Source organism: Clavelina lepadiformis, chromosome 5 (assembly GCF_947623445.1).
Source record: "Clavelina lepadiformis chromosome 5, kaClaLepa1.1, whole genome shotgun sequence".
NCBI lineage: Eukaryota > Metazoa > Chordata > Ascidiacea > Aplousobranchia > Clavelinidae > Clavelina > Clavelina lepadiformis.
In genome coordinates, this window is record NC_135244.1 from 18496500 (window position 1) to 18509610 (window position 13111).

General features: G+C 37.0%; 1 protein-coding gene across 1 annotated transcript; it reads left to right on the forward strand.

Moving 5' to 3' along the window:
• The first annotated feature begins 1184 nt into the window (after nt 1-1184).
• Nucleotides 1185-11301, forward strand: LOC143459820 (uncharacterized). The gene is made up of 15 exons (XM_076957110.1): nt 1185-1523; nt 1952-2618; nt 2819-3061; nt 3399-3520; nt 3773-3976; nt 4118-4189; nt 4337-4476; nt 4717-5161; nt 5257-5410; nt 6096-6228; nt 6507-6674; nt 7208-7322; nt 9202-9376; nt 9563-9783; nt 10479-11301. The coding sequence occupies exons 1-15, from the start codon at nt 1346-1348 to the stop codon at nt 10643-10645; spliced, it is 3204 nt and encodes a 1067-aa protein (XP_076813225.1). The 5' UTR covers nt 1185-1345; the 3' UTR covers nt 10646-11301.
• The last annotated feature ends 1810 nt before the right edge of the window (nt 11302-13111 follow it).

Here is a 13111-nt window from a genome sequence, read left to right on the forward strand (position 1 = left end):
AGCCCTTTCTCCAAAGTTTTCATGCATAATGGCAATTGGTAGCAAGTTGGAACTGTCGTTTCGTCCATTAGGGTCTGCTTTTCAACTTTGCTCTGAACTTCAATATCACGTCCTAACTCACTCCAATGAGCGGAAAATTTATAACGAGAAAAAATACCGTTTGTTTCATTTCAGCCAAAACTGTCAAATTTCAGTTTTACTATAAACTTTTGCTTTATTATGTGGGTATGATATACTGCAGACAGTTGTACTTTCAGCATGTGTTTCATACTGCCAATTGGTTTGTGGTATGCTTACATCATGGTGAACGTTTTAAGGACTTTGTGATAGTTGGTGTTACATGTAATGGTGGTAATTTCTATTAAATTTGTTGATGTTGGTAATATGCTTCAAGTTAATAGTAAAGAGGCCAAATTATAAGTACTTAATATGCTATAATGGAAATGTTGCCTATATGCACCAGAGCCATTAGTAAGTACCAGTACTCCAAATATTTCTTGCACTCTCAACACGCCTATTTACAGTATATCGTATATAAGAACAATAAAAATTAAGTTCGAGTATTAAAGATTTATGATGAATAAACCAAAAGTAATTGGGAAATTTTTATGTCAAAATTGCTAGTATTTTAACTTATACTGTATATAGATAAAATTTGTTTTAATGGTTTTATGCCTGATCAGTTGTCATATCATATAATTTCTTTTTCGTGGTCATGATGATGTGATGACAGATTAGTGAAAAAAGTAGTAGAAAAGTCCACTTTTAGGTGGAAATGCTGGTATTTTGGAAAAAATGCACCTATTACTTGTTAAATTTTCTTACATAATCTTTACAGAGATGTATATATAATTTTTTCATTTTGGCCTATATAAATTTTAGGATATTTCAACAAAAGTAACAAAATATTTCATTTGCAAGGGGTAGGCTAGTCTAAACTATTTTTGTTTTTATCTTGTATTTAAGGTTTATCTTAGAGACAAAAACTATACTGTGGAACAAAAGTCCTTTGTTTCTTAGCAAGATAAACTCGGCTTAAATAGGATAAAGTTTCCTGTTATTGTATCAATTGTATTGTGTACACGTACCAATTTGATCACCATGCAAACACATGTCACATTTAGAAAGCTTTGTTTTCTACTCAAATGGATGTTTTTACAGCCTGTTAATAACTATATATACTCAATGTTATTTTTAGAAAGTGAAAAGTAGGGCACAATGTCACTTGGAAACAATTGGTCTATGTGGCATTGATGTTCATGCGATGATTACAATGCTCTTGCAGCAAGGCTCGCCCCTCATATTTTCTGCTGAAAATTTTGATGAACACTAATCAATTGCAACAATGAACTTAAGCAGCATACCTCCTTTGCTTCCAAGTTCATCTAATCCAACAGTTGCTGCACCTAAACATTCTACTAGAAGATTTGAACATGTCTACTCTAGTTTTAAGATCACTGATGCAGATGAGTTGCCAATTGTACCACAGTCATACCCTGATGAAAATGCTACTATTGCAACAGGTCAGTTACAGAATATCTGGTTATTTCTTGTTGAAAATTTTTTTCAGTCTTATACTTGCCCATGTTGTCAATAGCTTTGGAACTTTTTCGTCAACATTGACTCTCTATGACAAACATAATATATCATTATGACATCTTTTTTTGTTCACTGGTTTGGCCAGTAGAGATAAAATACTCGCCGGTTATGAATGGCATCATTTATGCCTTTCATGGCCAGTGCACTGACACAGTAAGACCCAAATGGGAAGATGTAGTTTTTGTATGAATTGTTGTTATGGTAATGTTTCTTTCTAAAATATAACAATGGTGATTATTATGTTTTAGTGCCAATAATGAAACGATAAGTATGTTTGCTGAATAACTCTTGGTGTGTCACGCTTGTGCAAACAGACCACAAAGGCCATTGAAAGTATTTTTTTCATTTCTAGATTATCAATGCCTTGGTGTGAAGTACTCAAAGGAGGTAAAAAGGAAAGTAACAGGTTGCAAAAAGTTACACAAAAATAAAAAATGTTGGAATGAAAATGATCAACTAGCTCGCGAAATGTTTGGAAACTACAAGAAGTACTGCAAGTTAAAGAAAGTTGGCTCATGTTTTGTTCTAATAAGAAAAGATGATGGGGCTGGATTGGATGATAACTTTGATCAACTTGCTGGTAGCCAGAGTACTTTGCCTGGAACAGTGGACAATTCTAAAAATGAGCCGTCTCATCAAAAAGAAAGTTTCTCTACTGATCAAGTGAACACACATTTTTGGAATGCAAAACTGCAACTATCTTCCATAAAACAAACAACAAACTTTGCTCAGTATTGTCGGCATAACTTAACGCAAGTGCGCAAATTTATCACAAAGCTTCAGTTGGCTATCCATGAAGAAAAACATTATCTTAGAGAGATTGAAGAAAGAAAGTTACAAAATTATTCGCCTGATGCACATCCTGATTCAAATTATGAAGGAATTGGCAATGAAGATGAAGACAGTTTAGACCCACGTGGAACCCTAATTCGTCCACCAAAGCTAGGAAAAGTTTATGCAGAGCTCAATACTCACTTTAAGGCATGGATCGATATTTTGCGCAAATGGCAGTCTAATAAGTAAGTAAATATCTTTGACCTCTTTGCTTTATTTTGAACCCATGTACACAGTAGTTAATAGTAACATTTAACTACTTCTATCGAAACATACCTTGTATATGCACTGGTAGAGTAGTAGTAAATTATGTTTTATACTTGCTGTTTTCTAAATTAAAGCAATCAATTTTTACCAGAATTGACAGGTCTGGTTTTATCTGCAGGCAATCTTTGTCAGCTCAAGTCGTCAACCTTTTCCTCATGTATCAGAAAAGAATTAAATCTCTCCAGAAGCAAATGCTTTATCTGACCGAGGAGTTGATTCAGGCACGTTTGATTAGCCTCGCATCCTGTGCCACTTCCCAATCGAGATTAAGAGATGCTGATCATGAATGGGAAGTTGTTTTTGGTGTGAGCTGTCTAAAGCGCTTCTGCAAATTGATAGAAGCTTACAACAAACTTATTAGGTAAGGTAACTTGTTAGGCAATCCATTTTTTTTTTGGATTTTTACCTGATGTTTTAAACTACAGCTCTCAAACTGAGCTGTTATGTATAGTGTAAATATTTCTAAAATTCATTTGGTTCGACTTACGCTCTGAAGAAGCATGATTTGATTAATTATATTATCCGAAACTATGCTCAGCATCATATAAATGAAATGTATTTAACTGTAATTGTCATAGCCTTTGCTACTTCGTGATATTACGAGGTAAGTTATGCTAAAAGGGGACTTCCATGTTTGCCATCTCGGCTAGAAAATTTCCAAATCAGGTATAACGTCTGCTACATTGTTAATTTTGTAGCCAAAAGGACAATGAAGAAAACAACCGACGTGAAAGTGCTGTCAGGACATCAACATACTCTCTTTTTGACAGTCTTACGTCACTGTCAAGTGACTTTAATCACAAATCAAATCTTTTAACCGGTAAGCCCCAGAAAATCAAAGCAGACCACTTATCATGTTTGTCTTCCCTCGGTTGTATTTAAATGAATTTGTTTTCCCTAATTTACATACGTTTTGTAGGTTGGTAATTACAAACTTAAAAACTTCTATTTTTCCTAATTAACATTAGTCAGAGTCTATGACGTCAATGTTAGCACATGTTCTTGGGTATGTCAAAGGCAGACAATTTTAGTTGTGTAAACTTCGTATATTATATATAATGATCTTGTACAGCTCAGTCTTCACTGCGACCTTTTACTGTCCCGCGAATTCTGAGTTATTTGGCCGGTCCTGTGAAACAAGACCTTGCCTCCTCGCTTCTCAAAATTCTAACATTGATTCACAAAGACCAACAAGATGTGGAAGATGATTATGAATTTGAAAATGAAGATAAACCTCAAAAGGTTAACTGGGGCCATGCAGCTGAGATAGACTTTGGTAAGCTATAATAAAATATTGAAAGTCATACCAAAGTTGATATTATATTAACTGGTGTTGATGCTTCTTATCACGTAATGGTGGTAGCTTTTATATTGCAATATTTTTGTGTGAATAATATTTCAAAATTTTGAATCTCAGATGAGGATCAAGTAATTACTCATGTTGCGGGTTTCAAGGTTAACAATATCTCTGACAGCACTACATCCAATGGTTTGTGATGGAAATACTTGACAGCTTCGAAGTGCAACATAACATCTGCAAAATAACTTAGATTGTATTCACATTAAAAATAAAAGCTTTTAAAAATTTGCTCGTATAGGATTTGAACTGTCATCTAATGTTTTTGTACATTTGCAGATGCCTTGACTTTAGTGAAGCATGTGTTATACACGCAAGGTAGCTTTATTGTGTCATTTATGAACTGTCTTGCTGCAAACACCAGCCTACTCAGAGCAAGGCTAAAAAGCAAAAGCCCACGATCATTGTCTCCACTGAAGGTAAAACAAATGGAGTGATTGAAAATATTTACTCCCGTGACATATTTTAGTCTTCAGTTTAGTTTTCACTTTAGTCTTGCTGCTCTTCACAGCATAGGTTTTAATAAAAGTTGGACAAACTTGTATGTTGGTTATGTCTTGAAATAGACTTTCACCACACATGTATTTTACTATCTTGTGTCAATTTTTTTAATCTAGTGACGGTTTAAACTTAATCTGAGTTTTTTGTTACAACTTTAGTATTACAACGACGATGGTTCAGCCATAAGCTCTGATGATGATGCCAGTAGCATTGCTTCATCATCATTCTTCAGCCAGGTCAGCGGTGCCAGTGGTCCTTCCTCCAGCAGAAGACGAAAAACCGTTGTCTGGAGAGATTCATGGGATCACGAAGCTGTGAAATCATTCTCGAAATCTTACATGGCTAGTCTGGTAACCGAAGGGCCCTCAGACACCTTGCAGTCTTTGATTTTTCACCAGCAAAGATTCCACCATGATGGCTCCGGTACAGGCCAGCATCTTCGCGCAATTGACCGTATGTGTTGCTTTCGCCCGAGGTTTTGGTTCGATTCACAAGCCTTGACTTTAGACGCGAGCGTAACTAACATGATAACACTTGAAATTTTACCGGAAGATATTCTTGAAAGTGTGCATGAATCGACGCAAGCATTTATCATCGAAACAGGTTTGTATTGTGCAGCAAAATCTAGCTTTTATTTTTACACAAACCTTACTACAATGCTGAACGTAGTTACTCATTCACTGCTTTTGTTTTTTTAGCATTAATGAATTGGGATAGAAGTTTCTGTCAAGCTCTGGGTGTCGGTATAAAAGACAAATGCGGAAGCTTACCTGTCGAAGGAGTACTCCCGCTGAGCAAAACCGCTTGGCTTTACATTGAGGCGGTCCACTCTTTGATGTTCATCATGGACAGGTTTGGCGTCACATAGCGTAGCTTGTAACGTGTAATGAGTTTCATGGGGTTCCCATGGAAACTGATAGCCTATAAAAGTCAAGCAAGGGAAGGGCACAATAATCCCTGTTATCCTAATTGTTTAACTATTGTTTTTTTATTTTGTGATGACAGTGAACGATAGTTATGTTTTATTAAACCAAAACTCTTTTATCGACAAACATTTACTGTCCATTTAATTATTATCAGGGTGATCCTGTGTTTGAACAGTATTCCTTAGGTAGAGTGAGATAAGCTCTTAAACTCTTGTCTTTACACCCATAAAGCACAGACTTACTAACCTTAACAATAGCATAGCAAACATTTACACACGATCTGTGTGCACATCGTGAGACATGCTGCTTTTGATTAATTATCAAGCGGTTTAAGAGGCGATTAGTAAGCAAATTAAGGCATGACCTCTGTTCTGCGGTTTGGTCCTTCAGTCGCTGTAGGGGTAGGGACCGTTGAACTCTATTTACTGTGTTTGCACGTAACAAAGTGTACATGCACAAATAACACACAGTGTATTAGTCATACACAAATACATATGATTCTATGTTCTTATTTTTGAAGGTTAACTTAAATTTCATAAGTTTTTTGTATCTTGTCTTTTTTTGTTTTCAACCTGAACACTTTAACAATACGGTTATCTTTTACCTTTCAGGTACGACAAGCGTGAATCTGTGGCAAGGGAAGCTCTCCCGAGACTGGAGGCAACGTTAGATGCTTTCTATAGATGGTGCCAGTCCAAGATCCAACAGTTTCTCGTGTCTTGGTCTCTAAGACCACTGATGCAGGTTTGGATCTGCCGATGAGTGGTTATACCAGTAGTTCCTTACACGGTGTCCGCGAATGTGGCGCAGGGAATCTCCGTGTTACGCTTTAATTCCTTATAATTTGCCTATAAAGTAACAGTTTTAAAGTTGCCGGCTTGCGAGAAATGAAATTATTGCAGATAGGGGACTGCAAGTCGGTAAAGATTGGGAATCACCGGGTTATTTGATTGAGCGGAAATAGTAGTCGAATCTTAGTTTCTTTTTGCTCAACACAAAACCCATGAAGTGCACATTTTCAGGTATCACTGGGCGATTTGAGCCAACTTACTTCCCTCAGTCTTGAGTGCTTAAAAATGGTTGAGAAATGTCATAATCACGTGGAAAGCAGACGAATGGAGAACCCGGCCACCCTCATGCTTGCAACTAAGCATTTGAAGAACATCGACGAAACTATAACCAACATGCAGGTACTGACCTTTTCAAGCTTGATTCAACATAACACCAACGGCCACATTCGTACGTACACTTTCGAAATTGCGGTCGCAACTACGCATTTATAAACGCTGCACTCAATGCTCGGGAGTAGGATAAGTTAAGATTTAATAGATTTACTAGACGGAAATAATTCGGTATGTCAAAACAAACAAACTGTTGACAAACGGAAGAGGCTGTGACCTCAAAATGAACCTTTGTAACAATTTATCACGGCGATGAACCATCCTTATGACAACTTTGCTGACTTCATAAACTCCAGTCAGAAGATGGATTACCACTGTGGTATTTGAACGGCTTTGATGTCTTTGATCAGCGTATTAATTGCGGCTTTGTCAATATAGATCAAAGGAAAAATGTGAGATAGATTGGTAATTAGCGCGTCAAATCTGGGCAATGCATCACCAATGTTACGTAACACGCTCACATTTCACAAATACCAACCATTTAAATGACTAAAGGTCGCTTGAAAACATCGCATTAAAAACTCAAATCGTTTTTGTTTCAGTCACTTAGTGGCGAATGCATGAGAATGTACGTGAAAAAGTGCTCGTATTTGGCCATCACAGCGATCGACGCTTCCTTCCCGAGCCCGAAGCTTTGGAAACAGAATAACCTAACCGGTAAGTCACTTCACAGACTTTTACAAACAATAACTTAAGTGCTTCGTTGCTTTGTTTACGCTAAACGAATTAACTTTTCATGTTCATTTGAAAAATGCTTTAAGATATAAAAGCCATAAAGTATGACGGACCACCCGCGAACACTGGTACATGAGTCTTCCGTGTTTTGAGTTAACGCTGCATTGTGTTGCCTTGTTCTCGGTAGCTGGTTATTGTAACGTCCCCTTTCGGCATCCTTTGATGTTTCTCGATCTTGATATACTCTTGCGATATATTACAACTATGCTGACTCCTTAACGCAAACATTCTCCCAGTATCTGCACTTTCCAAGGGCGATAAGTTTTTTCATACAAACCATCCAGTTCTTGCACTTTTGAATAAAGCTTTTTAATAGCAACATGACATGCAATCGAACTTTGCTACCCGTGACATTTGACCTTAGAAAACTTTTCTTCTGTAGTTGTGTTGGTTATGCACAGTTTATCGGACATGGTTATACCACGCGCCATGCTTTTGTTGTCATTCTTTCACTGAAGTAATGTTGTGCGTTACGATATTTTTCCATTCACTTGTAACCTCGACTTGAAAGTCACGACGTACTAATTCAAAAGTAATAGAAATCTGATCATGCAATAAAACTTCAACAATGACCTTGCCCTAAATTCGACTTCTCACCAGAACGCCGAAAATTAACGGGCAAAGGTGATTGGGCTTGGATTCGCGCAAACACAAGTTTATGTTAAATAAAAGAGAACTCGCCATAAACTGAAAATTTAAAACATTCCAGTGGTTAGGACCTTGGGTGCTCACTATATTGTCAAAAATTGCCGTCAGCTTGACCTTCGGTGTTCATAGAACGGGGAAAATTTGTGATAAAAAAAGCTAAAAACGAAAAGGATTATTTCAAGCGTTGCAAGAAAAGGTTTGGAAAGGGTATTTTGGGTGAGAAAAATCGCTAACTTTTTTTGCCAGATCAAATATGATTTTGTGGAATATTTTCTTTCCGAAAACGTTTTTTCCATTGCGACGTAGTAAGGTTTTCAAATGAATGTGAAATGAAATGAAAGCAGCTCGATCTCTAATTTGAGTTAACTTTGCCTTAACATGCAAAGGTTTACTTACTCGCAAATTCATTTTTATGGCTATAGTAAATACATCAATTTCCCATATTAGCCAGGCGAGGTCAACAGGGGACGAATGAACCGACGACCAAGAATGACCGGAAAAATGTAACTGTCGGGTTTTGTATCGAACGAGGAGTTAATATTCGTTTATGCATAGGTAACAAGTATCGGGTGATTTTTGAATACTGTAGCCCCGGTATCGTAGCCTGTTTGCGTTGACACAATGTGTTAGTTAGACTATTGTAATAAATTTGTCTATTCAATGTACCGTCTTGTTATAGCCTACGACTAAGTCATTCGTTGAAGCCATTCTAAGCACTTACCCGACAGTCCAGCTGTAACATAGTCCTACCCTGCGGAGGGGAACACTGAACAATGTACTTAGTACAGAATTACTTGATGCTGTGCATTTTACGAGGACAACAAATTTAAATCACTGATTGCAACCATCAGATTGTCACATGATCGCTGCCGAACGTTTCACAATGAGCATGAGATTTTCGACGTATTATTGACAGTACAATTACCAAACCACCGAAACTTTCTCAAAATTTGTTGACCAACTTTCTCGGTTAATCTTTTCCGTTACGTAAACTTATTGCCTTTACTTTATCAATCCTACTGTCGGTGGATTATCATCAATTTTCAACCGATCAGTCAACCATTGCATTGTGATTAACGTCATTTAATTGTTATTGAATGACCAATTGTATCTCCGTTGTAGTCAATATTAATTTCCTGACGTCTCTATCCAGACCATAGTTGTGCGAGCTCATACATGGAGAGAGCTGTGACGTCAGTGATACGTCCGATTTGCTCCTCAGTATCAGTGATCGATGGAAGGAGCCAGCTGGCCGCGGTTCCTCCTGCTGTCACCGCCATATTGGATGCTGTTGTTCGGTACATTTTGCGAAAAAGCATTCGTTTCAGGTAAACGAAAACAATGCACGATTGTTTTTTTTTTTGTCACGCAAAGGTTTTGTATAGAAATATTATTAAATATAAAAATGTATCTTTATTTACTGATTAAGTTATAACTGCTTTATGACTGTGCACTGTGTGCAGTATACTAAAATGATTTGTTATTGAATAACTGTCAATTTTCCTAATCTTCAGTGTTCAAGGAGCGATGCAGTTGCAACGAGATTTCGAACACGTCATCGATTTCGTATGCGATGACGCAACTGGTATGTGTCGTCAGGTAAGAAGGGCAGTCCCCTTTCTGACGTCAGTGAAGAGAGCGATGTGGGTGGCTTCGACTCTGCAGAGGACGGATGCGTTGGAGGAGGGAAATAGCGGCAAGAGCGGCTACGAGGCGTCACGGAAAAAGCGTCATAGTAAGTGTTACACTGCATGTTCTATTGCAATTTCCTATACTCATGCCGGGATTCATAACTAAACGTGGTTTTCGTCCATGAGCCAGTTTAAAACACTTAGTTGTTTAACAACTTATCAACAAGTTTATAGAAGTAACTGTATGTGAACGTAACTTATGTTGATATGTGATATGTTACATGTATACAATGGTGATCGGTTAATTCAACCCACGGACGATTTAACCTTGGACCGTTAAACCCAAGAATTTTTAGCCCATGGATTATTTAACTTACAGACGATGGTTGAGTCGTCTTAGGTTCAACCGTTCTAGGTATCATCGTCCAGGATTGAGTCGAGCTGGAGCCGTATTATAATATATGACTATAAAAATATAATATATGCGTGTGTGTTTACTGTTTATACCCAAAGCATATGTTCATTGTTCTGGCTACGAACAACAAACAGATTAATAAGACGTTGGCATTCGAGTGTTCATCCTCGTACCACCGAGAAGTGGCAAATTTACTAATCAGTGTAATCAGTTAATCACATATGAATTACATTAATAGAACAATATTTAGATTGAAGGTTAATAAGTTTCAGTGGCGGTTAAATATAATGCTACATCGCAGATTAAATTAGATCATGCGCAGGCGAAGATTTGATTTTTAGGAACTTCTTCGACTAAACCATAATCTTTTCGCGCCCTCCCCAGGTCGTAACGCGGTGAACACGGCGGATGATTTGACTGAAAATCCTGAAGACGGGGAATGGGATTTAAAGGAGAGGGATCTTCTTGCTCTCAGGATGCACGAGAAGACCCACAAATTAAGAGGAAAGAAATGGTTTTCGCTTCCTTGTTCGGAAAAGGCCGTTGATTAACTTTTCTTTTATATTTCCTCTATATTTATAGGAATTTCAGTTTTTTTGTTTTACCTTTTATGTATTTCCAGCGGTGCTTTGGTATTACCTAAGTTGTATTTACCTTTAAAATGCTCTTTTTTGTCTTTTTACAGTCAGTATTTTGTTAAAAGTTAAACGGTTTCACTGTAATGCGCTTTTTAAAAATAACTTGGGTGCAAGTTTCTTCAAAATCTTTCCTCGTTTCAATGTACTTCTACCATTGTCACCATTGTAATATTTTTCATGCAGTTTTCAAAGTGCTTTATTTTCTTCTGTAACTTTGTCTACCCCTGGGTACTACCGACCATATGTCACCTGCGGCAAACCAATCATTCGTTTATGCATTATAAACCTGTCCTTTGCTCGGTTATTACTGTTCCTATTTAATTTCGGTTTATTCGAACAAAGCAGATGCATTTTGTAACTCATTAAAAACTTCCACAAAACAAGTTCCTATTAATGAATATATTATTGTTTAAGTAGGCCCGTATCAGTAGTTGGTTGATGCTTGCTTGCTATTTCTTTACTTAACGCAATCCAGGTTTGTTTTCCTCTTTCACCGAACAACAGCCGGCTTCCTACCGTTTATTTCAATTTTTTAAGTGTTTATTTTAATTTTAAGAGGATTTTCTGAGCTTGTTGTCTGTTGTATTGTGTCAGTCATTAGACTTTGATGTTAGAGTTGACGTGCAGCTGTCAGTCTTCATACTTGCTATGACTTCTTTGGGAGAATAAACAGGCGCAGAAAATAGCGTTTTTCAAGCTTCAAAACGAATAGCCGAATTTTTTAATATTTGGTTTAAATGAAGTTCATGCTATGTAGCGTATATGGATCTACGGGTGGTCAAAACATTTTGTTTTCCCAGAAAATTTCATAATCATTCTTGGCAGGAAACAGGCCACTTATGCTTCTATGTTAGCGTATTGTATGGCTTCTTTCTGTGATAAAACAGAGCGGATAATGGACCGTAAGTAGGTCACACAACCCGTTGCTAAAAATAGATCGTTATAAGAATTGTTATGCAATAAGTTTATTCAAGCTATTGAGGTTTGAATTGAAGTGAGAATTAGATTTAGTTTAGGTTACTATGTTATAACTTATAACATTTAAGTTACGTCAACGAGAAACCATGAAAAATAGCTTTGAACGTACGACCTTTTTCCGGTGAAATAGTGACAGCCATGATAATAACGTTGTAATGAAAATTCCTTTGTTAACTCGCCTCGTTTTATCTTAATTATTTCTTGTGTTTTGTTTCTGCTTCGAGCAAGTGTGTTTTTCTTCGTTGTAAGACTACGACTACTTCACGGTTTGCATTGTGACAAACGAACATCTTTTGAGCTGTGAGGTTGTGTTGCTTTGCTTATCCTTATTCTATTATTTTAGATGAACGATTTTACGTTTAATAAAGCTAATTATAACGGCATCATTTAGTACAAACATTTTAATTACTTCATATGAAAATGCATAGGCTACACTTGTCTAAACCGTTGGTTATTTAGACATTTTATTGACTTCCTGAAGAATTTAAAATATGTATTTCACCTGACGGCATACTAATTGATAGTTATGTTTTCCGAAAAGGTATTATATCCAGGTATGTCGATCAAATCCAATCCATCAAAATGTAGTAGGTACCTCATTCAGTCAACCGTTGTCGTTTTGGCAAAGCAATTTCCCAAAGGCCTCAATTAGTTAATGTACAGAAATTAAACAAAAAACTTAAAGCATACATTATATCGAAATTATGCAACAGGTAAATGGCGCTGAAGAGTGACTAAACCCTGTTTACATATATCGTTTCGTATGCAAAGATTGACAATTGTAAAGTTTGGTTTGGAATTACGGATGTTTATGAATTTAATATTCTGCCGATAATTTTTTGATAACTAGTGACACTTACGATTTGGTATACGAAACGTTTACCTCCACTTTATACAGTTTAAAACTCAAAATTTAACTCCTTTGCAAAAATAGAAATGAGAACTCACTGCTGCCAGTTCCGGCGGTTATAAGTTTCGAGCCCTGCTGCTTGTGTAAAAATACTCCACGGCTGTTCGAAATTCGTTGATCACGCAGGCAGCGTGTGGTTGAGATCAGGAATAGGTTAGAGAAATCGCTCTTTGGCACACAATGCTCGCATGTTTAAGAGTCCTTTGGCTACCCAGAAATGTCCCCAATGAAACCTGTTATATGCGCTGATGAAGTGGGCGTGACTTTTTTTCGTATTTTAGTGGCTGATCGGAGAAGACCAGCTTTAACATTCATCACAGCTTCTCCGCCGATTTATTCGAGCCAGTTTTGGGCTAGATCTGGAATGGTTTGACAGGGTTTGAAAGTTGGAATATTGGAGTTGAATATTTAAAAGTTGGAATATTATTTGTTTAAACTTACCGAAACAATTTGCACTAGCAGGCGCAGAATGGTGCAATGCCTGCCAACAG